General features: G+C 41.6%; 1 protein-coding gene and 1 pseudogene across 2 annotated transcripts; both read right to left on the bottom strand.

Moving 5' to 3' along the window:
* Positions 1 to 101: 101 nt before the first annotated feature.
* On the bottom strand, positions 102 to 27,692 carry ARPC2 (actin related protein 2/3 complex subunit 2). 2 transcript variants are annotated; one of them, XM_039844745.1, is made up of 11 exons: positions 27,547 to 27,692; positions 27,259 to 27,340; positions 19,866 to 19,900; positions 18,729 to 18,841; positions 14,989 to 15,034; positions 11,899 to 12,085; positions 10,828 to 10,921; positions 5,327 to 5,453; positions 3,635 to 3,735; positions 3,175 to 3,275; positions 102 to 547 (listed from the first exon to the last, which is right to left on the bottom strand). In XM_039844745.1, the coding sequence occupies exons 2-11, from the start codon at positions 27,330 to 27,332 to the stop codon at positions 523 to 525; spliced, it is 903 nt and encodes a 300-aa protein (XP_039700679.1). In that variant the 5' UTR covers positions 27,333 to 27,340; positions 27,547 to 27,692; the 3' UTR covers positions 102 to 522. The 2 variants fall into 2 exon arrangements, with proteins under 2 accessions (XP_039700679.1, XP_039700680.1); XM_039844746.1 differs by having other exon boundaries at positions 27,538 to 27,626.
* Positions 8,683 to 8,802, bottom strand: LOC120587937 (uncharacterized; annotated as a pseudogene).
* Positions 27,693 to 27,928: the final 236 nt, after the last annotated feature.

The raw sequence follows: 27,928 nt of genomic DNA, 5'->3' as shown, positions 1-27,928 counted from the left end.
GGCTCTGGGACCCACTGCTTTCCAGCTTGGCTCTGCAGGTTCACCTTTCTCCCTCTCCTCTCTTTTGGACTCACAGTCCAGAAACCCAGAAAATTCTCATGTAAGATAGAAAGATTTTCTTTATTAATGACCCCAACCGTATTTCTTTAGATACAGGAGTTTTGAACTCAAATACTTAGGAGAAAACAAATTAAGATTGCATTATCCTGCAACTCATTACCAGTAACATATTGCAAAGCGAAAACAGCTTGGAAGGAGGGTAGAAGGGAAGGGGAGTGAGGGAGGGAAGATAAAGAAAAGGAATTAAGTTGATCAAGTGGAATTTTTTAATTCTTGGGAACTATGAAGTCCTTGCAAGCACAGCTCGTTTCTGCAGATTATTTTCCAAACGTGTACAAAATGGAACCAAAATGGAGAATCCCTTAAGAACCTGATGAGGTGCAACATTAAAAGCTACGATTATCCAGTAGCAAGTGTTCCAGCCTTCAGTTGCCAGCCGCTTCCTCTTCTTGTTCCCAAGAGTTAGCGGGATGAAAACGTCTTCCCCCTTCAAAAGCAGAGAGTAAGTATGAAGGCTAGTTTTGGGCTCACCTTTCCTTCCACCCCACACTTCTGGACTAGAGACGCTAAATACCAGATGGAAAGGTTCCTTAGGCCAAAGTATATAGGAACTTTAGGCGTGGCCTAAGATCCAGCTTTCACAGGAAGGTTTCGTCAGCTCCTCCTTCCTACTGAGTACTTTGGAGTACCAGGAAATACCTGTGCTAGGCCCATGAGAATATTAAATGTACCAAGTAGACAGGGGAATCATTTGGCCAGTTTCTGGATGCCCTAGATCTGCCTGCATGTCAGACTGGGCTCAACTCTCTTCCTAGTGGAGAGTTCAGGCTCCTTCTACACGGCTTCTAGCTTTTCAGGCTGGCAGAAAGCAGGTTCCTTACAGCTTCCACCACGGGGGCAGAATGTTCAAAGAAGCAACAACCCTCAACTACACCCTGGGTTTAGAACACCTGCCTGACTTTAGGATTCTGAGCCATGGTGTCTGGTACCCAGTATTTCCCCAGAAGGGCCAGCTCTGAGAATGGGCTGGTTCTCAAAGACAGAGGGTACTTACTTGGTAAAGCAGCCCGGAAGGCAGACCTGAGAAATATAGCAAACTGGGGCAAAAATATGGGGGCTAAATTTTTTCCTGCCCTGAATGTCTTGCCCACACCCAAATGAAACCAATAAAAAGTTCATGAGCATTCAATTCTGGCAGAACATTGTGGGGTGCTGACTGATCATTGGCTTCTCAGGGTCATTTCTCATGGTGGGCCCGCCACGCTATTTTGTGCTGCCCATGGTTCTGCAGGCCCTTCCTGTTCTGTTGGGGGGGAGTGGGGTGGGGGGCTGAGGGAGGGAGGAGTGTAACCTGGCTTCTCGGGCCCAGCCGAGCCAGTTAACTCCTATCTGCCAATAGTGACATGGTCTGGTTTTCAGGATGTATGCAGTTGTTTGCACCCCCCTTCTCCTTTCTGGGGCCCACCTCTGCCAAAGAGAGGTCATGAGACAGAAAAAGGCAAAGTTGCTCTTTCAAAGTCCCAGGAAGGTTTATGGACAGTTTATTCATTTCAAAGACTCACCCTTTCCCAGTCCCAATAGGACAGGATGTTGCTCCTGCCCTTTGGACAAGTACACTTGCTCTGCAGTGACCCTCACGACCCCCTGTTGGCTGTGTAACAGGGTGGGGGAGAAAGCCTATGGTGGGACACTGGGCAGTGACTGCCTGGTAGGCTTGTCTCTTGAATAGAAAGCAGTTACAGGACTAAAGGTAATGCAGGCAGCCCTGTGACTATTTATGATGCCCAGTGTTTGATGTGACAAGTTGGCCAGGACAAGCTTCCTTCTGCTGTCCCTAGCTGCTGGTTCACCTCCCAGCCTCTGCTGAACTGCTTTCTCCCCACTTGGCCCTGTAAGTGCCACAAAATTGCCTCGCATTGAAGGTCAACAAGGTTGCCTGGTGAGAAAGGCACTTCTGTGGAAAGCAAGCAGGGACAGGGGAACTTGTAAACTCCAGGACGGGAGACAGCAAGAACATGTGTGTCTCAGGACATATACTCTCTCCTGCTTCCCCACCATTACTGTTTTCCCCCTCATCTTAGGATAGGCACGAAGCTGCAGAGCAGAGGGAATGCTGCCGCCACGGCATCTGGATACCTCTCTCTAGGCAGAGGATCTAGTCTAGCTAAAGGCGGAACAGCACTCCTTAGGCTCTGGGAAGTAGGTTCAGAGCTACTACAGAGAAGGGCCTTTAGTACCAGTTTCCTAATGAGAGATGGGCAGTCCCTAAAGCCTTTGGCTAAAGAAGTCAGGAGTGACTTTAACTGCTCTGTATGCATCTTTGATGTTTTGGATACGGAAAACTCTGTTCAGATAGCAGAAACTAACTTGGCAGAAGAGGCCTCTCATGCCAGGGGAGCTTCACGTGAAGCCTAAGCACACCACGCCTTCCAAGGGTTACCTGCAGGAGTACTGAGTGTTGGCAAATACACTGGCTCTGAAGGGTGTGGGGTCAGGGCGCTTAATTCGCCTCAAGACTTTAGCACAAATAAGCACATATCACCTGAGAACAGAATTGTCTAAACTATACCAGAAGGGGAAACAAGATCTGGCACCTTGCACAAAGACCCAAATGTCTAGGCTCTAGGCACACGGAGCCACACACTCAACATTTCCATTCCTGACAGAGACAACTTCCTCTCCGCTGAGAAGCAGAACAGGACAAAGAACACTTCAGCGAGGGGAGTTTCCAGGCCTATTTACTTAACTAAATGTTGTTAAGCAAATTACTCCATTTCTCCAGGAAGACCTTCAGAAGGACAAGCTGACTTTTCAACTTAGGCCCAAAGAAAACACAACTTATCCTGGTAAAAAGGTCCCTTTGTTTTTTTTCCCATCTGCCATTCTCTTAGCTCACAAAGATGTGGAAACAAGGAAACCCAGACCCACCCATTTGGAAGTGAAAACCTGTTCACCCCATCGTTAGTCTGTCAGGTAGCTAGCTACAGGCCCGACCCTGCTGTCTCACACATAGCTGCTGCCCAGGTCCCTGAAGGGCCAAGCCACCAGCACCCACTATTTTCTGCTCAGTAAGCCCAGGAGAAGGTGGTCCTGCTGCGGGCTTGCCCTACTTACGTGATTGTTTTCATTTCTTTCTTCTCGGCATCTGGGCGTGCACGGTTCAGCACCTTGAGGAAGTCGGATGTTTTTGCCCGCATACGTGTGTGAATATAGGCCTGGGGGCAAATAAAACAAGTATTGAAGCAGAGCCATGTTCTGGAAAGACAGCTTTGCTTTCATAAGAAGTTACCAGGAAGGTTTGGGAGCATAGACCCTGGGATTGACACAGAGCCTTGCAGGGAAGCAGGAGGGGCAACCCTTTGCGGAGACATATTTATTCACCTCCCTGCTGCGGGGAGTGGTGGTGGTGGTGGTGGTGGTGGTGGGGAGCTGAAGAAAGACCATTTCTTGTAACCTCTAGAACCGTCCGCTCCGAGTTCATAGCAACAGTCTGGACTACAGGAATGACTGTTATCAACTCTGGTGGAGAGAATGACCCGGAGCACAGGGGCTGAGGTGCAGCGGCTCCTCTCACCTTAGAGCACTTGATGTGGTAGTGCAGGTAGTCCCGGAACGTGTGGATCAGGTTGATGGTGTTGTCTCGAGCACTGGCGTTGGTGTGGCGAGGGAACAGCACTGAGGGTGGAAGCACAAACAAGGCATCGGTACATAACACCAATACCACAGAGCGGGAAGCCCAGTAGCCCAGTCACCTCTCAACTCTCTGCTTAATATAATCCACTTGTTACATCATGCCCAGGCTTTGTCAGGGTTTTCTCCTTGAGACGATACAGGGATAAACACCATAACCAGGGCAGGTGCCAGTGAGTGCAAACAGAGGATGCTGAGAAAAAGCGAGATGATGGTAGAAAACCAGGACTCATCAAGATAAGGGTGTGGTCCTGGACATTCATCTCAGATCTGAATTCTGTGGCTGTGCTTTCTGAAATCTATTCCCTCCCTGCCACATATGCACTAGCTCCTGCCTCTGCAAGGTGATACTACTATCTGGAACTACTGTCTGTAATTATGGAAAAAACACTTTAAGAAATCAGGATGAGGAAACAAAGCCTGCGTGTCCCTAGGCCCTTGGCACTAAAATAGTGTAAGCCTTCAGAGAAACCAGATTCTAGAGAAGACCCTGTAAGTCTTGGTAGTGAAAAAGAAATAAAGACCAGAACCCTCTTGATGAAGGCAGGCAGAGGCTGCTTTGGCTGGGAGCTGAGAAAGGCCCTTCCCGCAGCACCAACCGCCGAAGACCCGTGCAGGCATTTGGCCTTCTGCTCCTGGGCGGACCCGCACCCTCTCCCCTTATTGAATCCTCTCTATTTTTCTGCACCATCTCTACTCAGTGGTCTCACCATCAGTAGAATCTTCCAAGTATAAAGTTTTGCTAAAATGAAAAGGAATGCCTCACAGAAAGGGTGAGACTATAGTGTCACTTTGCCCTGAAAAGTGAACACCACAATAGGAGATAACAACACTGCACAGAACCTAAGATGCTAATGACTGTAAGTTTACCAGCAGTTTATGTATCATAAAGATATGCTGTCAATTAAACTGTGACATGCCATGAATTGTAAGCTACTTCCCAACCTCAAAGGTAGTAATGTGAAAAAAAATGTGTAGCTTAGATTTAATGAAACAGTCAACTCACTCATCACCAAAAAACTGGAACATCTTTGCCATTGAGGTCAACTGAATAAAACTTCACAAAGGGAGACATTTTGGTGACATCAGGTACAGTGTGTGAATGTGTTGTTATTCCAAACTACCAGCAATAACAATGATCCAGCTCACCAGGCTCAGTAACTGTAAGATGGGAAGACCTGAATTTCTTCAATGGAAAAGTGGAGTGAGTTATGGCTGGAGCTCCAGCTTAATAAGAAAAAAACAAAAAAAGCCAAATGACAGAGAGTTCCTACCCAGATGCTTAGCAATGCTTAAGGTGGTCCCAACTCCTAATACGCAACATAAGAGGCTATCTTTTTTCTTTTGGACTTAAGAACAGGAAAAAAGAGAGACAACAACTATACAGAAAGAGCACATGACCTGTAATTAGTGTCCAGTGACACCCCTCCTATAGTCGCGGCAATGGCAATAGGAACAATTTGGTGTGTCTGCTTTTGCCCCGCTTAACATTTTAACAAATGACTGTCCAGGTTCAGGCAGTGTGCAGTATGAATGCATCAAAGACGCCCAAAAGTGGCAATCCCACCCTGCTTACCGAATGTAATATAGCCGATGTTGTCACCCACGGCAGCATCGGTGTCTTTCAGCTCCAAAGGAGGTTCCCTGTGGCTAAAGAGGACCTGTGGGGCTGTGTGGCTGGCTCTGCGTCCTTCTTTGAACTCCTGCCAGGATAAAGTAAAAAGAAACCAGAAGAGAATCTGGTGTAAGATGATGGCAACTTACAGCATGGGGTTTGCTGTACGGGGTGTGACTCCTGTAGAAAAACCACCTACACCTAGTGTTAAATATTCCAAGTGCTGGCTGCTATCAATGCACTTCGGATTCACAAAGGAGAAATCACAAAGTACTTAACAAGTCCGATGTTCAAAATGTGGTGAAAAGCAGTTAATCCTTTTCCTTTTCTCTTGGGGTATCACGTGATAAAATTATATCTGAGACTAAACAAATAAATTCCAAAGCACTGGGAGAACCAGATTACACTTAGGCTAAGGACTATTACTCATTAATTTCTTTAAATTTAATGTGAAAAAGGTGATATTTTTCAGGAAACCTTTAAAATTTCAGGGTGAATGGAACCCAAGCTTTAGCTTGGTTAATACTTCCAGACAAAGTCTTAACTCTTTTCTTTGCATATAAAAAAACCCCTGATGAGCTGACCAATTTTCCGTCATCCACCTTACTTCTCCCAGTTTCATCAATATCGTGCTTTCTCTGGGTTCTGGGAGTTTGCACACGTCTTGTTTCACTGAAATATCTTAGATCTTATTACTGTTTAGAATTCGTCAATCAGAATTTTACACCAAAATGTAAGCCCTTCTTAGGGGCAGAAGACAACAGTTAAAGAAACTGAGCTGTGTTAGTATTCACTAAGAAAAGGGCACCATTGACATGAGAAATGAAAGGCTGATTTTTGTATTCTGGCTCTTGAATGGCCCTGGACTACATAGCTACCACTCAGCATAAGGACTCATTACCCTTAACAAAATGTACTCATCAAACTACAGCAAAGTGACTGAGGCTGTGAAAATCAGCCATTCCTTCTCTGTTTGAATCTCTAAACCTCAAGCTTAGAGCTGCACATTCTGTGCAAATAGATAAGTGATGCAAAGCAACCCTGTCTCTACCCAGATCTGCAAGAACAAAACTAGATTTTCCAGTGATGCCAGTAAAACTGGATGGTCTAAATACACCGAGTGATGGCTGAGGGATAAAACCAAGGGCTTTCCGTGGCCTGAGTTTTATGAGCACGAAAAGTACATTTAAATAGCCGCTGGGCCTGCAGTGCTCTTCTACTGCTGCTCCAATCTGACCTCTTTTATAACGCCACCCCCGGCTGCCTGCTCGCTCGGTGGCATTCTCATTGCTTTTCCACAAACCTTTACTATGATACAGCACTATTCATTAATGCAGCTGGCTTCCCTACCAGCTTGTGAGTTCCTCAAGCCAAGGATTCTGCTTTGTCTATCTATTCCTCTGTCCTTCAAAGAGGCTGTCAAGCACATGGCTTGCTGAATGAAAGAAAGCACTTCTGGCTGACTTAGTGTCATCACACTGTAAAGGAACAAGCAGAAACTGTTTCCATTTGCAGGTAGGAAGAATGTCAGCAAGCCCTCAACTAATTAGGGGCAAAGGAAGGATACCATCTGAGGAGTTCTAAGGCTCAGTCTGGGATCTTGCCTATTCCACTGCCCTCACTCCTGAGCTGACTTCTAAAGGTGAATAATAAATTAACATAACTGGGTTAGGTTAGCTCCCTTTTGAATTTTGTTCTCCAAAGGAAAAATATTTGGAGAGGCAGGGAAGGAATTGATATCATTTGAAAATGAAAATTTATGAAGAAAAGCCTGTGAAATTGCCCATTTCTAGAATACACCTTTCATTCAAAGGGGTTGGGAGGTTTTCTATGTATTGATTTTACTCTTCAGTTCCAGGGAAGAAAAGAGAACAGATAACAGTCTGCCAGCATTCTCTGGTATTTAGTAAGTTTCTCAAATGCTCCAATTCAATTACGCATGTGGCATTCATAACCAGATGGGGTATATGTAAACCTGTGGTGACTTAATACCATTTCATCAGTTCTGTATATGAAAAATAATACATTTAAAACTTGGTTAAGAATATACAGTACTTCTAATTTGGGACTATCCTTTAGCTAAGCTCATGTCTTTGTTTCTCTCTCTTAAATAACACTTAAAAACCAACTACCCAACCAATCAACCAATGCAAATAGCTTCATTACGGTCTTTGTTGCATATGTATCAGCAATAATGCCTTTCTCCCCCCCACCCCTGCCTATGATGTCTTGAGTATCATGATACTATTTCTCTCTTCCATCAAAACATAATTTATTCTATTAGTTCAGAGTAAATCCAAATATTTACAGGAATTTAGTATATCATGCAGGTAGCATCTTAAATCAGTGGTATGAACATGGTCTTTTAAATAACTGCTACCGGGACCAGTGGGTAGTCAGGGATGAATGAATGGGTCCATCCTTCATGCCACATACTCCAAACCGATAGTGTATTTATGTGTAAAATGAAGGTGTAAAAATTCTAGGAAAATAATACAGGTAAATTTCTTTGTAAACTTGAAGTAGGAAAGGAATTTCTAACTATGACTCAAAGTCCAGAAGCCATAAAAGAGAAGACAGATCAATTCAACTATGTGAAAATAAACTTCTGCCTTGAGGGGGAAAAAACCCCCACAAAGTCTAATGACAAAGTGAAGAAAAATGTGCAACTCTTATCATAGGCTTATCTCTCTAGCATATAAAGAAAATGGGAAGATCAATAACCCAACAGAAAAATGGGTTAAAGACATAAAGAGACATCTCACAGGAAAAGAAAAACAGCCTGCAACATAAGAAAAGATGTTTTAATCTTGTTTTAACCTTGCTCATAAGAGAATATAGATACCATTTCTAACTTATCAGATTAGCAGAAATCCAAAAGTTTGAAAACACACTCTGGTGAAATGGGCATTCTCAAACATTCTGCGTGGGAGGGAAAAATGGTACAACCTCTATAGAGGTGAGATTTAGCAATATCTACCAAAATTACTGATTCCGATTCTGTTTCCAGTTCAGGAAAATATCTTATAGCTATAACCACACATGTATACAGGTAGCAAGGGTCCTCAAAATAACATCATCCCAACTGCCTATGAGGCAGACTGCTGTCTGGCCCCTGAACATACAGAAATCGCGGTTTCCACTTAACTTTTCTTAGTTACAAATGTGACTTTAATATTTAATAATATGAAAAAATTCTGGTTTACTGCACTCTAATTTCCTTTTTTTTTTTTTTTTTAAGGTGAGGCAACCCTTGGTTGACCTCACAGATTGCAAGGACCTTGTCAGCTCACAATCTCTTATTTTTTTATTTTTTATGCCTACAGCACCTGGTCTTCCTAGGTGGTCTCCCATCCAAGTACTAACCAGGCCTGACCCTGTTTAGCTTCCGAGATCAGACAGGGATCAGGCTTGTTCAGGGTAGCATGGTCGTAGACTGCACTCTAATTTCTGAAAATGTTGTTCTTAATGCTTCTCACGGAATGGCACTGAAATGATGACATCTACCAGACTTTCTCTAGTGCTTGGCTCATATGCCTACAAAGATAATGTCCCAAAGCCAAGCACTAGGCCGTCTGTGTGAGTAGGGAATGGGAACTCCCTGTCTTTTTCTAAAGGCAGTAAGCATCCCTCAGAGTTTGTCTGTCAAATGACAAAAGCAGATATGTTCTGACTGGGCTAGAAGTGTATGCAGGCATGGGAAAACCCACAAAGGCCCATGGCAAGCAGACCAGTGACCATGAGATCTTCAAACAGCATCCTAGGTCACAACACTCTGCGCTAGGCACCCACTGTTCTTTCTCCTAAAAGGTTACAATAACTAGGCCCAGGAAAATGCTCAGATGATTTGTTCTGGGGAAAAAACCCAGCAAACTTAAGTCCAGGTTTCTATGGTCACTTCAAATAAATTGCCCCAGTCTTTGACTTTGGAGAGTGAGGCAGGGCAGATGGCTTCCTGAGCACAGCCTTTTCACATTCCCAGACACCGTATGTGCCTGAATGGTGCCAGGCCAGTGACTAACTGGAGATACTGTCAGGGCAAAAATGTAGACACAGTTTTCTCTTTCAGACAAGTCTGCTACCACATGTACTTTGAGGGAGGAGTTTACATTCATATGCAAAAAAAAAAATATACAAAATTCTCCTAGGGAACAAATCTCCAGTACACTCTCCAAGATCAGATCTGTTTAAAGTATAAAAATAAGCTAAGATGTCATGTGAAACAAAATGGAAAAAGACTGGTAAAAAAACCCAGCCAAATCTAAATATATACTTCATAGCTTTTAAAATTAGTTCGTCAGTCTGGATTTACCCCAATTTCTGAGCTACCGCATTTAATTCCTGTCAATTTTGCATAAAAACACATGAAATGCCTGTGCAGAGGCTTACAGTTAGGACTCAAGATATATATATATATCTATATGCGTGCACACACACACACACACACACACGCTTTCATAAAATTTAGCACTCTCAAATGCTGAAGTGTCAATATCCCAATTTTTCTGCAGAGACTCCAAAATTATAGTTTCTGATTAATTAGCCTAAATACAAAAAGCTATGAGAGATGGATCAAATTGAGGATTATTTCTGAAGATTTCCCTAGCCACTTAGAAAGGCTACACACATGTAAAGTATCCTCACTATATTAAGCGCAACTATCTTTCAACTGCTTGGCAAAAAAGATTCTGTCTCAGAATTCTTAAATCTCATCGCCCTGCCAAGGAACAGAATGAATGTACAAAAGTTGTTTTGAAAATTTGACCACTGTACTAGATTTTGAATGCTGAGCCATCTCAGAAGAAACCAGCCTGGATACCGCATTACCAATGAGCTCTCATGTCCTGGAGCCAGGAACTGGTTAGCAGATAGCATGACAAAGCCACAGTGGGTGTACTATATCAGACTTGAGTCCAACTGCACCAGAAATCCAATGACAAAATGTCCTGCTACACCCCACCACTCTTCTTAGTAAACAAGCTTCTCCTGAGGGAGACACTCGATGGTGACACTGGTCAAACCCAGGCCAATTCTCTTCACTATCAGTTCAATAACTCTACCCTATTAATGCATTATCTACTACTTCAGAATTTTCCATGAACTCCATTCTGAAAGGACCTTAGGACTAAACCAAGAACAGACCTTGCTAGAAATCTGAGGAACACAAGAGGGCAGGAAACGTGACCAACCTTTGAATCAAAGACCCCCATGGCGGGAAGGATGCTTAATATTTAGTCATATTGTTAGTATGTTCAATATTTAACCCTCTAGTCCAGTCCTGCAAAAGGCTAAAATCACTAAGAAAACATTCAGTGAGTTTGGTGGGGGCTATTTCATTAAATCTTCAATAAGTTCCAGCATCAACAGAACTGCCAGCTCTCTTCTGCATGCTTATGTTGGGGTTTGGTGCCAAGGTATAAATCACCAAACCATGGTTTTCCCCCAAGATGTCTGCTCCATACCTGCATGAACACCTTTCCAATAACCACATCGTCGTCATCCTTAAACACTGTGCTGAAGACTACTGTGACTCTGTCCTTTTTAGATTCAACATACCTGAGGGGGAACAAAACCCATGAAAGTAAGTACAGAATCAGAATGAGATTTTGTCAAGAACTTGATCTGCAAGTGAAATAGGAGGATAAAGTCATATATCTTTTAAATTATAAAAAAAGGCATGCCAAGTGAGACTAAGTAGCTATGGCCAACAAATTCCATGCCCTAATAAATTCCATGGCCAATAAACGCATGCCCTAAAAGAGGCCAGAGATGAAAATCACCCAAAGAAGATATTATTAACTTTGTATGGTATGACGTGTAATCTAGAGTTAGTGACTCTTAGAACTCCACTTTAAAAATTTTATTTCTGGGTAGTGTTTCCATAGTGTAGTGGTTAGCACATCTGCTTTACACGCAGAAGGTCCTGGGTTCAAGCCCCAGGTAGAGTCATGAACCATACCCTGGGTGCACCAGGCCCCCCGAGTGTGCCTGGGGTACCAGGCCCCGAGTGTGCCTGTGAGCATGTGAGAGGAGACGCCCCGCCTTCAGAGATCTAGTTCTTAAAGGGAAACGGCAACATCCATAGGTCAGGGGTAGAAGTGAGTGGGTGGGTGGGTGGGGGAATTAAAGAGAGGGAAAAAAAATTTATTTCTGTATATACTATGAGATTCGTAGTATGCAGATGATCCAAGACTTGCAATAACACAGAACCTAGGGTCCTCCCCGTCTGCCTCCTGATTACTATATTACTGAAGGGGGCTCAGAATAGTGGTGCTGTAAAAAAAAAAACACAAAACAAAAAACAAAAACCAAATTACTGGATTCTCTTTTCATCTTTTGCCAACTTTCAATATCTGCAGGCTAGGAGAAGTGGTCCTTTTTTCCCCCATCATCTATTTCCTGGCTCAAAGAATTTGAGAAAGACATTTCAGGGGGGTTCGCATGATAGAGTCTAAGGTCTGACCTAGCTGTATGTCTTTCAGTAAGCACATGTGACAGCCACACCCAGGCTTCAGGATCAATTCTATACTCACATGGTCTCATCATCCCTATAATGGATAACTGCCCTGTTCTCTCCTTCCTTGCCCTCTTCTTGGAACTGAAAGTATTTCTCAAAGACAGAGGCAAAACAATTTCGTTTCAACATGCCGGCCTGATGCACAATGGAATCCTTGGATGCAGGCAGATTTTCAAGGTCATATAGCAAAGAGACATTGTATCCTGGAGGGGAAAAAAACACCCAGCAGTTACATTAAAAAAAAACTTTTCAAGTTCTAATGACATTTTCTTTTTGTCTCAGTGATCATACTTTTAGCCTCAGCAGAATGCTATCAATTCCCATCTACATACATTATAGGACAAATGAAGTAAAATAAAACCTTTATTCTTATAATAACACTGTAAATATATATAGCTAATTAACAAATGCTATGCAAAAACTGAATCAATATCAAAGATGACCGATTACAAATAAAGAATGGAGGAAGTCATACTGAGAAATTTGACTAGAAATTTAGTGTTCCAGACACAGCTGTGAAGGTGACTATATATATGCCATCAAACTACAGTATGAGTTATATATTTTTCTCTCGTGGTTTAATGTACTAAATGCCAACATGGTTGCTGGGTTGCTTTCTGTTAATAAAATGTACTTCCTTTGTGCTATCACAAACCTTGTGTGGAAAGAGGAAAGATATAGAAAAATCTAGGGGAAAAAAATTCTCCTCCCAGTAGCTTTCATTTGTATACACTGTAAAAATTTCAAAGTGTTTTAAAAATATTTCATTTCATTTGATCTCCATAAGAATTCTTTGAAGTAGGCAGGTCAGATATGGTTATTCTCATGTTAGAGAGAGAGAGAGGTTCAAAGTTCGTGACAAATGCAGCGTGACAGAGAGGCAGAGGCAACTCTACTTGGAGATGAACAGAACTGGGTCCAAATTCTGGCCTTGCCACTTTGTGACACTGGACAAATCGCCTAACATCTACAATTCCTGCAACTATTCAAAAAGGGGTGGTGAGATAGGGGGGGCTGTTAGGAGAATTAAGAGGATGTACAGTATTTAGTGTCTGGAACAGAGATGGTCATCAATAAATGGGGCAGAACAGGACTGAAATCCAAATTTGCTGACCACTACACTATTCTGCCTCCTTACAGCACACTGAGCACAAATTCCAGCAAACAAGGCTGGGCACTTGATTATATAACAAAACAAGTAATATGTGCCAAAAAGCGATGATTTTGCAAGAATATCTGTATTATCACTGAGGATTATTTCATATTCTAGGCAACTGATGGGAATACTTTTCCCAGAACTGCATGAATTTCACATTGCCGAATATCTTAATTCTTTATGCAGTACTTTGCTACTATTTTTTTCCCAAGAGCATTTCTGAGGTCTGTTTTTGTTATTGTTGTTGACGCTATTCTTATTGAGAGCATGGGCTATCAAAATCTCTGTTCTAGATAGTGCTTAGCATTTTTGGCCCTCCAATATTAAATAATATCAACCACCATTCCATTCCGGGGATCTGAAAATCGGATAAGCAGACTACATGATTAGATAAAAAAAGAAAATGTTTAAAGTTGAGGTTTGCTAGTTTTATCACGTCTTGGACTTCTGGCTAAGATCAAGTGAGATTTGCTAGTTTTAAGGTGCCAAATAAACTAAATAAAACTATGAAGTCAGACCTTGGTAAGGCTTCTGACATGATGAAAAGAACATAGCGAGGATTTAGAAAAGTAAAAATCTAGTATGGCCTCCTGAGTTCTCCAAACTTACCTAGATAAATCCATACAAAAAAAGAGACTACTTTCACGTGTACTGCACTTGAAAGTCTGCAATCTGGCACTGTCTGTGCTTTAGCAGGAAGTGGAAGAGAAGGCCCAAGGACAGAAACATAAGCTGTGTTATACTTCAGTTGTTTTGATAGATTTCAGAGTCTGAGTTGTAAGAAGTATGCTCAAGAGTTCCTACATGATTTTTCTGTTCTAGCTGTTTCTTTTTGAAATTCCTTGATTCCTCTTAAAGCCTACTGTTATTTACCTTTTGGTTTTTACTTCTGTGATACACTAGTACCATCAATTTGGAGATTAACATATTGCAGTATTTTTTATTGACTGCAGTCAAAAGCTCCCATCCACAAATACTCCTAGCAGCAAATTATATTCCAAAGGCAGCTTTTTGTGTTTTGTTTGCAGAGCCGCATATAAAATACGCAGGAAGGTATTCTAATGGGAGTGGTAAGGCAGTGGCATGTTGTAAAAAAGTAAAAAAAAAAAAAAAAAAAGAAAGGAAAAGAAAAGAAAAAAAGGTTGGGGGAGGAAATAAGCTAGCAAAAGTAACTGCTGTTAAAAGAAAGTGACTTGACACACCTTCCTTCTTAAAACAATGTGCTAATGAAGGTGCTACAGCAACAGTATTTGAGTAACGAGCATTATGCTCAAATGGTTTTATTACTTGGAACTGACTATGGGACTCAGCTGAATGCCCTAGAATTTGAGACTACCACTTAATCACAGGGATGAAAATATTGTCCAGTTTTTCCCACTTTAAATTTCCTTTAAAGCAGTATAGCTAGTAGAAAGTAGCTATTCTAATCAAGGATGGCCATGGTGCTTTGTAATTCCTCTGGCCATGAAGGAGGAAACGATCACTTATTAAAAGAATGGATTTAGTATCTAAAATTTTTGTTACTTGAAAATGTGAGAATAGTTGTGAATATTCCTTTTTCTTCTCCAAATGTGCAGTGCACAGAAAAAGGTGTTAGTAGGGGTTGGGGGTGGAAATCACTGTTTGCTTAGTCTTCTCAAAAGGCATTTAATCATAAGCAAACAAAGGTGGCTCTCTAGCTGAAAGGCTAAGGAAGTATCAATTGGCCCCTTTAAGTAAATGTTAAAAACATACATGAATTCTGTACATCACACTGTGTACTATTACTAGACAATGCAAAGCCCTTCAAAAGCTATTTTTATGGAGAGAGTTAAAGTGGGACTGGGCTCATGCAGAAATATTTGTAAAAGGAGTAATATTTAAACAAAATCCTTTGGCTGAAAAGAGCATAGTACAAATAGGACAGGTCTCTTTCCGTGTCATTGCACAGTCATGCACATCACTACATACCTGATTCTGGATTTACCAAGAAACTCCCGTACACTCTCTTTAGTAACTAGAAAATACAAACACAAATGTTAATCCAAAAGCCACGATAACTTTTAATTTTTAAAGAACTGTGCTTGCCAGCCTTCTCCTAAACCAGCATTCTTCCTTTCATTCGGTAGATGGGAAACTGGATACAAGAAGGGGAAGCAGATTTATTTGAGTTACCATGCAAGTCACTCACAGAACTGAGATTAAATCCAAAAGGTCAGTCTATGATCCATTTTTCAATCAAGCTCATTCTTGACTCTTTCAGGATTCGGTCACTCTCTTTACATGTTCTCTGTTCTACTCCGGAACATACACTATACATAATCGTCTTGTTTTCAAGAGAGCAGAAGGATGCCAAACGCCAAGTATAGATGTTAGTTATCAACCAATTACAGGCCAAATCATTAGCCCAGGTGAATGAAGAGATAAAACCAGAATTATTGGAAACTGATTCCAGTTAGCCTGCTTATTTTGTAAGCTTTAAAATTATTTAGCTCAGCACCAGCTTTAAGGCAAAGACAATGGATAATTAAATCATAGCCAGTTATTTATGCTGGTGGGTTCACAGAATATAGTACTCTCTAAATGTCTTTTTTCCCAAAACCAACACTTAGAGCTGGCTACTTTCTAGCATTTTGGAGTAAACGATAAAAGCTTTTTACATATTCCTTATTTTTTCTGTGCTAGTGTGACTGTTTCATCTGGTGGAATTTGTTCCTAGATTGACATGGTTTAGGAAACAAACTTTATTTTGGAAAGAATAGTTCTGACTTAAATGTTATACAGGACACATTAAGCAGCAGAAAGACAGCTACTGGGAGACCCCATTAAAATTACTAGAATTTAATAACCTTTTTGGTATTTAGTAGTTTTTATATATTTAAGAGGCAAAACACAGTCATGGCTTATTACTAACTCTCATTAAAAACTTATACTTTGGGAGGGAAGGTATCTTCACTATTCCATAAGAAGGTAAAACTGAGGCCAACAGACTAAACCTGAGTAGTATAACAGGGTTTCGTCTCGAGGTATCTAGTCAATTTCTGACACTATCTCACCACAAACACACTAATGATCACCTTATATTTTCTGGGATACCAAAAAAAAGACAAGTTAACCAAATTACAACTGAACAATAGTAAAAACTTTTAATTATCTAAGTTATATATATGCATGTTTTAAAGAATTTCATTAGCCAGAGAAAACCACTGAAAACACAGGCAGCACTGGAGTTGAGATCCACGTGAGCAGGTACTCTTGTTCACTGTCATGGTCTCAGTGCCCATATACTTGCATACGAGAACATGCAGTAAACAGATGTGAATGAATATCAATGTTTTTCTTCAAATCTTATTTTCAATGTACTCTCTAGATATTCCAAAAAAAAATCAGCAGCAAACCATATTACTTTATGTCCCATTTAAAAAAATTATCACAGTGAGGTTCTCCACACCTCCATTCATTAGTATTTTTTAATATTCACATATTTATTGAATCGTTCCAATCTCAAAACTCGAATAATAGAGTGAACTTCAAAGCACGAACTAGTGCTCACATCTGTTTGTACGAGGCAAAAGACAATGCCGCATGTAGTTCCTATTTGGTGACCATAGAGCCACTGTGAGGTATCTCTTTTACAGAAGAGGAACTGAAGGGAGAGGTTCAGGTCAGAGTTTGTTGGTGACATAGAGATGTGACCTTCACGTGCCCCACATACTGCTTCTCCTACGGAGTTTTGGGAGAAAAGTAACATGCACATCCTGCAAGAATTTTAACTAGCATGCTAACTCTGAGCTATAATTCTATACTGGTGCATTACTGATCCTTGAAGAAAGGATAAATCAGATGTGGGAAAAACCACAGCCCCTAAGATTTAATTTAATTCCAAGTCTACTAAGTAAATATTCTGAGATCTACAAGGTTCTCAGAGTCAAATTTGTATGTACCATGTTCAACTCCTCTGCTTCCTCCCCTTGGCCAAAACAGCCAATATTTCTGTGTTTACTTCACTTGCACTTTTAACCATGGTTCACTTTTCAATTTGCACCTACTCTTCCAACCTGACACCAGGAGATGGGTGGAGGCAATCTATCAATCATCCCCATCCAAGACCTTCCGACGATAGCAGCAGAGGCTTTCTGCCTTGAAAAAGGGCCTGTGACAAAGTAATAAGCTTCCTGTGGTTATCACAGATTGGTCACTGTTTAACCAACCCAGGGAGCCATTTACTGTGCATTCTGCTCCAACACTGCGAATGTCACTTACTCGACCTACTTGAGTGGGTGGGGCTGGTTCTTTGACCCTTGTGGAAGCTCTAATAGCAATGTGTTCTAGAGTTTTATTGTAAGGAAAGCACAGCCTGGAAAGATTTAAGAAATCTAGCTTAATACTTTCCCTTCCAAGGATTATTATTGTACCTAGATTTTTAAAGAGAAAGAACTGCCTAGGGAGATTACACAATTTGGTTGTGTATTCAAATACTTAACATTTCTTTTCAGGGAGTAATGGTTAATCTAAAGCAGGGACATCTTAACAGCCACTTGTTTCTTCTTGCTCTTTATCTTTAAAGAGAAGATTTAACTGCTGTCTTTCATATAATTGCTTTATATGCTTTTTATGATTAGGTCTTTCTTCTGAAGCTTTTCTTTTTCAGGTAAAATGACCCTGTATACAAATGCTCTAAATGTTTCTTCTTCCCTTGAACTTTAGAGGCAAATCAGAAAAGGTTTTGACTCCTCCCTTCTTCTCTATAGGAAAAAGCAACTGCATATGAATAACCAAGGGAAGTGACTGCCTATGGCTCTTGGTATTGTTTGGTTAACACGCAATTTTAGTTTTTAAACCAAAAAAATTATTGAGATTTGATCATATTCTTTTGCAAACAGCCTTTTCATAACATAAATGTTAAACAATCAAAATCTACTACTATTAATCAGAAAGAAAATAAAAATGGCTGTATATTCATTCACCAGATTAAGGAGAACCTAGTTTGTTAAAACTAAAAGATATTTGAAAACTGATTCAGGAACTGAGTCATACTTCCTGCTCTGAGACCCAACCACAACGTGTACGCACACTGGTGTAACAGCATTTTCTTTCTTCCATAAATGGCTCTCCCCAGAGCAAATATAGTTCAACAGGAACCAAACCTGCTACTTTAGCTATCGAAAGAAGCCAGTGAAGAAGGCATGGCCACCAAGAGTTTCATAATGCATGGACATCCTTTCTTACTTCTCCTAAGGTAGTTGTAAGGAAGAAAGAACACTTCAGAATGAAAAATTAAGATTATAAACTTTAGACAGGCTAGAATTTATATACCTACTTGACGTTATAGAAACAGAACAGAACCCACTTGACGACGTTATAGAAACAGAACAGAACCCATTCACATGATAGCTATTTTTGTACTGGTCAAAGACTATTTTTTACCACATTTTTTGAGAATTAAAGCGGTTTTTGTTTTCAATGGTTAGGGAACATTTTTATTTCTCCAGAGTAAAAAACAAGCAAGTAAAGAGCCAAAATCTTTTCTGGGAAACACCTGTCTTTACATCATTATGGGAAATGAAATCAAGAGCCCCTGGTTAGGTGAGCAAGCTGTCCAGAGTGGTCAGTGTCAGTGGGGGAATTCAGTATCATGGATCTTCTCTGAGTGGCGAGTTGCCAATAAAAGTTGCCAACAAGAGCCCCAAGGAAAATGATGTGGAACTTACCTCATCAGCGCCATGTGCTTGAAGTTCTTTGTAGAATTTCAAAGAAATACTGACCATCACTTTTGTTTTGTCTCCATTAGGATTTGAAATATGATAGAGGACCCCATCAAAATCTGTGAGGAAAGCAAGTAATACTGCTTATCTCAAAGTGCCTGCCTACCTGCTGTAGGCCATAAGCAAAGTCTCTCTTGTAAAAAGGAATATGAGTAAAATGGCGTTTATTTCAAATCCATGTGGGAAGTCAGCAGAAACACTGAGATAGAGCTGTCGAGTACCTATCTCTTTGCTCTTCTAAAATTACAAAGCTAGTCTTACCTTAATCACAGCTTAGTGCTGGAAGAATTAAAATTTTTTTTAACCATTTCTTAATATCAAGTATCTAGTCACGTGTTCAAATACTGTCTCAAAAAATTAAACAACATCCTCCCCCTCAAAAAAACTGTTGTCTTACTTGAATTCAGATCCAAATGAGGCGGCACATGCATCTGGTTATTTCTTAAGCTTTTAATCTATAGGCCTCCTCTCTTTTTGGCTTCTATTCTTCTACAGTACAGAGGGCTTATCCTGTGTAATTCCTGAAACTAGGTGTGAGTGGCCATCACTTCAGGGAGAGGTGGCATGGCTGGTTAGTAGCGTGAGATGGGGACAGTGCCTGCCTCCAAGTCCCAGCACTTCAGAGCTGTAAAAAGTCTTCCAAGATTATCTAGTCAAGCACTCTTATTTTTCAGAGGGTAGCTATATAACTCAAAAGTTCACACAGCAAGTGTAGTATCAACACCCAGTTCTTTACAGGGAACAGAAAGCAGTAATATCTGACTTGCTGAACAGGTCTCTAGCATTTTCATGTTTTCCCGCTAAGTCTAGTGGTAGACAAACTGAGATGATAGCTATTTGAAGACAATAACTTATTATTTCTGAATGAAAAAACCCTTATTTTGTATCACAAAATTAAACCCCAACTTCTAAGATATCAGTGGGTAACTTTACAGTGTTCACTAAACTCATGAAATAAAGACTTTAGAAAGATCTGACAATCAAGGGATAGTACCTCAAATGTCAAAGCTTATTTTAGGAACAGTTTTTTTCTATTTTTTATATTGTGCCTTCTCTTAATAAAGTTAAGATAAAGACACTTACCTGCAAATGTTACTTCTACTGCTTCTGGTTTGTTTCTGCAAAACAAAACAAGAGTCCCTTAGGAAAGATAACTATTGTTGCATGACTTCGAGGGGACTTGCAAAGGCTCTTGAGCTTAATTTAAGATCAGACCACTATGTATCAGTCTTATATTTACTGCAGACCTGAGTATACAATTAATTTTCTTATGCATCTGAACCTCTGGACTTAGTTAAGGTGGAGGATAAAAAAAAGCAGGACAGATAAAACTTTTGTTTTCCAGATACTGTCGAATCTCTGTTGTGGTTGGTGGTCACCTTCAATTCTGAATTCCCTAAGACCATGATACACACAGATTGTCTGTGTGAACGTACCAACTTTTGGTCAATGTCTCCTCCACAGGACTGTAGTGATGGGGGTAGGACATTCAGCAAGAAAACTGCTAAATAGAATGAAGCATGGTTTTAATATACTTGAGGTGAGAGGATGCTTTCAGGCCATAAAACAGAAAGTTCTTTTCTATTTCAAAGACAACCTGTAAACCCTCCTACATGTCTTTTCCCTTTCCTTTATGTCACCAAAGCACTCACCACTCTCCTTCATGAAGCTATCTTTAACTAGTTCTACCCTAGTTTTATTTTGTCTTGAAATTACAATGCTATACTTCCATAGAAAGTGTAGCACAAAACAACACTGTGAAGCCACTGAAAACAGTCAAGACACATATTTTCCAACTTTAGCTTTTTCGTCAGGATCATGTTTTTAGACAAATACCTATACGCCTTTATTTTCTGACTTAATCATCTATAAAATGGGTGAATACAAGCGATCCTACCTCACAGAACTGCTGAAGCTAAAACAGGAGAACAGACATGAAAGAACCTATACTGAAAGGCAATGACAGCTTAATACCTTCTGTGCCATTCCCAGCTTAGCCTGGTACGTGGACATGTATCTGATAAATGCTACCGACTTATTACGTAGGAAGCATGACATAATCCTAGCTATAAACAATAATGGTCAATTAACTCTCAACAAAAAGCTACTTTACATACTCTCTCCACTTCTTTAAGTCCAATGGTAGGAAACATATGAAGACTCTATGACTGTTTATCAGCTAGCTACCAACTCAAATGGGTCCACTTTGTTTTATGGGCCAGCAGACAAGATAGACACATTTTCACATTTATTCTTGACTAACTTGCTCAAGACCTCGCAATTAAAAGCAAAGGTTTTATACTACCTTTGCTCCCTCACACCTGTAAAAGGAACCACGAATAAGTGCCCTCCAGGGTTGCTGGGAAATAAGGGAATATATAACATTGTTTATGACTGTTTTAAAAAAAAAGGCTGCTGCAGAGGCTAAACAATACCTTTCAAGGAAACTGGCTTCTATTGAGCATATGTTATAGTCCTGTTGAAAAATCAACCCATACAAATCACACACAAAATTCTATCCTGCATCTTCAAAGCCATTCATATGTGACATAAGAAAAGTAATTTGAATGTAAGAATGGAAGTATCAAGTGGTTTATGAAGAAGTGGAGTTCAGAATATGATGAAAAGAACTAGAATAAAATTTAAGTTGCTTCTATTCTTTCGTGGGAAACTGTAGCGAGGAGACAAAGGCAGTGAATGGCCAACAACCATTCCTCACCTCTAGAAAACAAGAGCAAAGAAGGAAGAAGTACAAACACAGCCCTACAACACATTTGAATGAGACAGTAAGAGGCTGCACGATGGGAGGAAGCACTGAAGAATACTTTTCTGGGGAAGGCTGGCTATGCCAAAGTCAGGGTGGAGGTTTATAAAGGTCCACATTGCATCACTTAAGGGGTGGTGATTGTTATGTTTTAACCTTAGGCTTTAATGCTGCCAGTGAAAGATTGAATTCCTCACTCTCCCACTTCATCAACAGACTGAGAAAAATCAACTATAAATAAATCACCTTAGGGTTCCAAGCTGTAAACATTCTGACTCTGGAATTTTGAATTTCTTTAGGCCATAAAGTTCCCTGAGCACAGATCCCCAGTGGGAGAAGTTGCTAAGATCTATACTAAGTGGTTTGCTGCTTGACTTGAGAACATTTGTCAAATCACTGCCATTAATATTTCAGTTTACTATTTATGACTTCGCAAAAGGTTGCAGAAGAGACAGGCTGCAGAGACAGCATTAGGCCAAAGGAGTCTTCCTGAGAAGTCATTTGGGAGTTAGAGGTCCAAGAACTCTGCTCTGAAAAAGAGACTGTGACCAAGATTGTGTCTCAATTCCAAGACCAGGTGTTTATTTACTTTTGTGGTTTAAAATCATGGAGCTAGGGGAGAGTAAGATTGGTCTGGGAGAAAGTGTACCACTTAACAGGCCAAAAAGATAAATGGTTATTTTCTGTTCTACCATTTGCTAACGTTTCGGATAGTGGGGGTGAGTTTAATTACAGAAAAAGCAAGTCCTTCAGAGTTCTGTCACTTACTAGCTATGTAACCACAGGCAATGTTATTCAAATGTCACTGAGCCTCAGGTTCCTTTTCTAGATTGAGATGAGGTGGGTACAGCAAAGTTTCCCCAACAGTCTTATGACTAAGTTACAGATATGCTGAGATAATGATCCCCACAGCTCTTTGGGCAGCCTAGTGGCATGACCTCGAGGCTCGACGACCATTTACCCAAATGTACAAATATTATCTCCTTTAGTGTGTGTGTGTGATATATCATAAATAAAGTCAGAAATCACCAGTGCTGGGTGCCTGCACAACACTTAATTCATGTCTACTCCCCCCGCAACTCTCAAGAGCCCTAGTTTTCTCAACCATAAATAGGAAGTGCTATTATCACAGGGGCACATTTGAAATCAAATGAACCCATGTTAAAGCTTATAGCCAAGTGCCTGGTTGATAGGTCATCAATAAATGAGTTTTTCTTCGACGTGATATGAGAGGAGACCAGACTTGAAGCCACGGTAGGGAGAGGTTTTGGGATTATGGAAATTCCCAGAATCAGCAACTGTTCCACAGTACAAGAAGGAGAAGCCCTATTAGTGTTGGACTGTTGTAACGTTTACATCCTGGAACAAGCCAGCTGGGTAGATTCTCCGGTTTACTGACTGGACAGCATAAGACACTAAAACACATTAAATTCATTAAGAGGGTTTCAGGAGCTTTTAAAATCCTTTAGAAAAAATTTTCTTCAATCGTTTTTTCTAAGGAAGCATCTAGAATGTCATCTAATCAGTCAGTAAAGAACTCCTGGAAACTATATTATCTAATCCTCTTTTTCTCATTAAGCATTTTGGAGTTTTTACTCCCAAATGTATCCGATTCTCCACTTGGGCATTTATGTTCCTCTTCTAGTTATCCCTTCCGTGAGGTGAATTAGAAGAATCACTGAATTCTGCTATCTCACCAGAAAAGTTTTTGATCATTCTCTGAGTCTTCTATAAGGCTCTCATCATCTTCTCTGACCAAAGCCTATACAAATGGATATTAGATAAGAGGTCATTCTACTCTTTGCTTAAGCGGTATCTCAAAATATGGAAAGATCTAAAAGGCTATTCACACAGTGTCAGGAAAGTGATAAGCTCCTCCTAAGGAAACTGAGAACCACTCTAACTGGCTTTATCCTTCAAGAAAATATTTACTGAACTGACAAAATATATACAATGAGGATGCTAGGAAACAAGGATGACTAAAATGACAATGTCCCTAAGGACTCATCAATTTGGTGGAGTGTACCTCTGGGGCTTCATGCCCAAAGCCGTCTCAAAGAGGCCAGAGGCCAGGCAGCAGTGTGTAACTACAATGACCTGTAAAAAGACCAAGCAGATCCTCTTAGAGAGTCAGCCACTACATTCCAGTTCTTCTAAATGCTTCAACAATGTCCTAATTCCGAGTCACTTCAAACCAGTCTGTCTCTCGGAGGACATATGCAGCATATTTGGGAATGAGAACAAGGTATCAGCAAGATTTAATTTATTCCTTTCTCAAATTTTCTCCTCCCACAGTCCTCGCCCACCCCAACTGGCACTGCTTGCTTACTGAGCTTCACTCCCCCTCACAAAATCACAGCGCCCCACAATATGCACAGCTGTGGCAAGAAGCCAGCACACACTTAAAATCAACAGCAATTTGCATCTGATAGCATTTCCTCAATCTTGGACTCTAGGCTCTAGCTAAGTAGACAGGCCTAGCTTCTAAGGCTGAAAAGGTTCTTCGTGTGTATATAGTAACAAAATAATTAAATTAATTTGCCAGATTACTTCTGCTTTAATTGGGGGTCTGGGTTAAGAATTCCTAAATGAAAAGGCAATGTCGTTGAAAAGACTTGTACATGAGGTTATTTGCAGTGTTAAGTACAGCTTTTTAATCAGTCACATTCTTAGTTTGTAGGCTGTTGGGAAGACAACTTACTAATAATTATCATTTTGTGAGGCTATATGAATCATTCCAATAAGCCATTTTCTCAGGAGTGTGGTAGGAAAAAATAAAAAGCAATTTTGCTCGGAATGAATCTTAAGCTTTGTTGGAACAGCCTCTGAATTAAAAGGTTATCATGACCAAATGTATTCTTGAACAGTTTAGATGACAAAACTCCTCTACCCGAAGGAAGTTTGTGCTTTTACTAGGATGTCACAGGCAAGAAGATCCAACATATGAGAGGCATCATTTAAAAAAAGATCACTCTCAGAAGGAAAGCTATGGTAACTGTGTTCTGAAGTATATACTACAGAACTGTTTATAAGACTATCTCATGCTTACATTTTCAGTAGCTGGAAGAGTGTTGAGCATTAGAACTTTCTGAAATCATGGAAATGTTCTATATCTGTACTTGCCAAATTTGGCAGCTACTAGCCACATGTGGCAACTGAGCACAAGAACTGTGGCTAGTGTGACTAAGGAACTTAATTTTTATTTCACTTTAATTCTTATTTAAACTTAACTAGCCACACGTAGCTACTGGTTATTATAGGAGGACACCAGAGTTGGAAGATTCATTCTGCAAAGGGTTGCTCTGAACCATAATTTCTCCAATTGGTTTGCTGAGAAGGGTAAAGCAGGGTGGAGCTGACCTCTTCCAGGTTTCCACACGGGCAAAGCTTTTCAAATCTCCAGGGTTTCTCCTCCAAGCTACTCCATTTCCTTAATGTCTTCCTCTGATCTCTACTCCAACACATCTTACCCCTTAGGTCCTCTGTAACATTGCAAACAGGCTCTCTCAGAAAGCCCCCCGCTTTTTCTGAACCTGCATGGTACTGAGCACTGATAGAATCCCAAAAATGTTTATGATTATCACACCAGTCTTCCTTTGCTGGAAGTTCTGACCTAGGAATGTGCCTTAACTACTTCACTGCTGCCTCACCTCCCTGGTATGCCTGCAAATTCACTTGGGTTTTTTAGACCCATGCTTCAGCTGGGTGTTATAAGTGCAACCCCAGGAAAGCCCTACCTCCCTGGCCTGTATCACCATCTCTTTTCAAAGTGCTTTTCAGCAGAATATGTTTTGAGCCCACTAATTTAAAGTCATATCTTAAAGGGAAGATGGGCCAGAATAAAAGCCAAAACTTGCTGCCCTGCCCCAATATCCAACACTACTACAACATATACTTTGTAAAAAATGTCCTAGAAGTTCTAACTTATGCGTTCCAGACTTGAGTGCCTATTTTAAATCCTCTGAAATGGTTAGCTGCTTTTTTTAAGAGTAATTTTCTAAAATGAAAAGAACTGAAGTTCTGAATAAAGGGGTACATTTTGGAATCAAGTTATTAACACACAAATAGATATGAATGGAACTCCTACACTACAAGGCAAGCTTCTACTTGAAAATGCACAGGCATTTATCTTGTAGATCCGCATATAACTGCCCAGGTCTCATTCTTTACTAGTCCGGACTTGAGAATGCACTTAGATGAGCTGTAAAAATGCAGAAGTTAATTTAACTTCCTGTGCGCTACACTGCTCAAAAAAGTACATTGCAATTACCCAAAATAAGACTCTGAGCTGATTCCCTTGAACATTCAAAATGCAAAGGAACTGGTAAGTGAGGCTGAAGACAAGCAGCAAGTTAGTCTAAAATATAAGCAACTGCAGCCCCTGGCAGAAAATAATAGCAACTGTTCACTGTATGTGTTACTTCAAGGAAAGTTGTGCTTTGTTTTAGATAAAATCTGTGGCCTTATAAAAGAGATAGGAAACAATATACTCAATTTAAGCGGTGGGTTAGAAGTATTTTTTTAATGCCTCCAAGCCACAAGTTCATATGACCACTTAGAATTTCCCTTCCACCAATCCCTTCCCACCTAGGGTTCTCCAAGCACTTACTTTCCTCTTACTAGTCCTCAGTTCACCAGAAAGTTTGCACTTATTTACTCAACTATGGAACCAAGATGTGAAGCCCCATCCTCAAAGATGGGGAAATAAGGCAAAGGGATCAGCCAAAAATTAGAAGCTAAAAGCAATTTCCTGGCTCATATCTTAAAAGTATAGCAGCTTTGGGGGAGAAGACTGTCTTCTACCGTTTCCTGTGTTGGATAGAGAAGGTTGCCTTGGAAATTTGTCCTAAGGCCACCTTTGAAAAGGTCAATGGTAAAAAAAAAAAAAAGGTCATCTAAGACCTTTATAGGCTTTTGAAGGCTTTCAAGCTTGCACCTGGACCAAAACTACCACCGAAGAAATCACTGACCAGGGGTCTGGTAAAGAATGTAAAAGATAACCAGATAAAAGCTAGTGGGTGGGGAAAAGTGAATGAGAACCCCAGAAGAGATAAGGAAAGGGTGTGATGGGGAAACTATTAGCTTTGCTTGAGGAATGTGTAATAAAATGGCCAGTGTCTCTCACTGGGTTTGGGGAAGGGAAACTAGATATCGTGTCTTTCTGGCTGCAAGACTGGGTCTGCTTTCACTCTTCCCTCTTACTCCTTTAAACGAAACGAGGAGCTGGGGGTGGGGAGCGAGAAAGCTGGTGATGATCTGGGCTTGCGTCTTCTTCCCTCTTCTAGCCCTGGGAATTCCTGAAAACTCCTTCCGACCCAATCCAAACGGGCTCTCCTCGGGTTCAGAACAATGACGGGGAATACGCAGGGAAGTGGCCCCCTGCTCGCTCCAGAGGGCAATGGGATCCTCCAGCTTGAGTTCTAGCCCAAGCTGCCCTCACATCCCACAGGTCTCCTGCCCTTTAGCACGCGCACTCCTGTCCACTCACTGCTTCCGCATCCCTCCTCTGAGCCTCTCCCCACGCATCTCTGATCCTCACCCCACCGCGCCCAACTGCCTCCCACGTTTACTCCGCCGGGGCAGTCCCCACACCCGTCCAGGTCCCCATCTCCCTCTCCCGTTGTCGAGGGTTGGGGGGCTGAACAACACTGGAGATGAACAGGGGTCAACTCTGCCTCCCTCGCCGCCCTCCGGCCCCGGGCGCGCGCTCACCCGGCGGCCGCGTTCTCGAACTTGAGCGCGAGCGTCTCCTCGATGATGCGGTTGTTCACCTCCAGCAGGATCATGGCGGCGGCTGCCCCGGGCAGGGGAAGGAGAAACAAGGGTGGGTAAGGGAGGGAAGGACGGAGGGAGCGGTCCTGCTGCTCCCTGAGGAGGGGGGCTGGGTGGGGTAGAAGGTTAGGGGAGAAGGGAAGAGGGACCGGGATGGGGAGAAAGGGAAGAAGCGCGCACTGTCTCGCGTAAGTACTGACTGTGGAGACACCCACCCACCTGACCGACCTGGCCCCAGAAGCCTGAACCCGCCTGCCGAGCCGCCGCCGCCGCCGCTGCCGCCTCACCGACAAGCCCGGTCCCCGCCCAGCCCCCGGCCCTAGCCGGCCACTTCCGCTCTCACACCCACTTCCGCTCACCGCCCAGACGCGCGGTCCCGCGGCGCCATTTCCGCTCCGACTCCTCGTGTGCGCGCACGCAGGCGCGCGCAGGGTAAACGGAGGCTGCGCTTGCGCATGCGCAGTGCCGCTACGCTGCCTCTACTTTCTCAGACCCTGTTAGTCTGTCTCTTAGCGGGCTGTGGTTTCCAAGGCGTACCTTACTGTGTAGCCCCTCCCTTGCGCTCCCTGTCCCAGAGGTCTACTCCACCCTTCTCGTCTTATCGTTTCAG

The sequence above is a fragment of the Pteropus medius genome, unplaced genomic scaffold (assembly GCF_902729225.1).
Source record: "Pteropus medius unplaced genomic scaffold, Ma_sr-lr_union100, whole genome shotgun sequence".
In the NCBI taxonomy this organism is placed as follows: Eukaryota; Metazoa; Chordata; class Mammalia; order Chiroptera; family Pteropodidae; genus Pteropus; species Pteropus medius.
This window is presented reverse-complemented; position numbering and strand designations above follow the sequence as displayed.

Excerpts from the sequence above, each read along its gene's own strand:
- ARPC2 (XM_039844745.1), bottom strand. The coding sequence starts at position 27,332 with ATGATCCTGCTGGAGGTGAACAACCGCATCATCGAGGAGACGCTCGCG. Across the intron at positions 18,842-19,865 it reads AGTAGAAGTAACATTTGCAG|ATTTTGATGGGGTCCTCTAT; the intron begins GTAAGTGTCTTT and ends CTTTCCTCACAG. Across the intron at positions 5,454-10,827 it reads TTGGAAAGGTGTTCATGCAG|GAGTTCAAAGAAGGACGCAG; the intron begins GTATGGAGCAGA and ends TTATCCTGGCAG.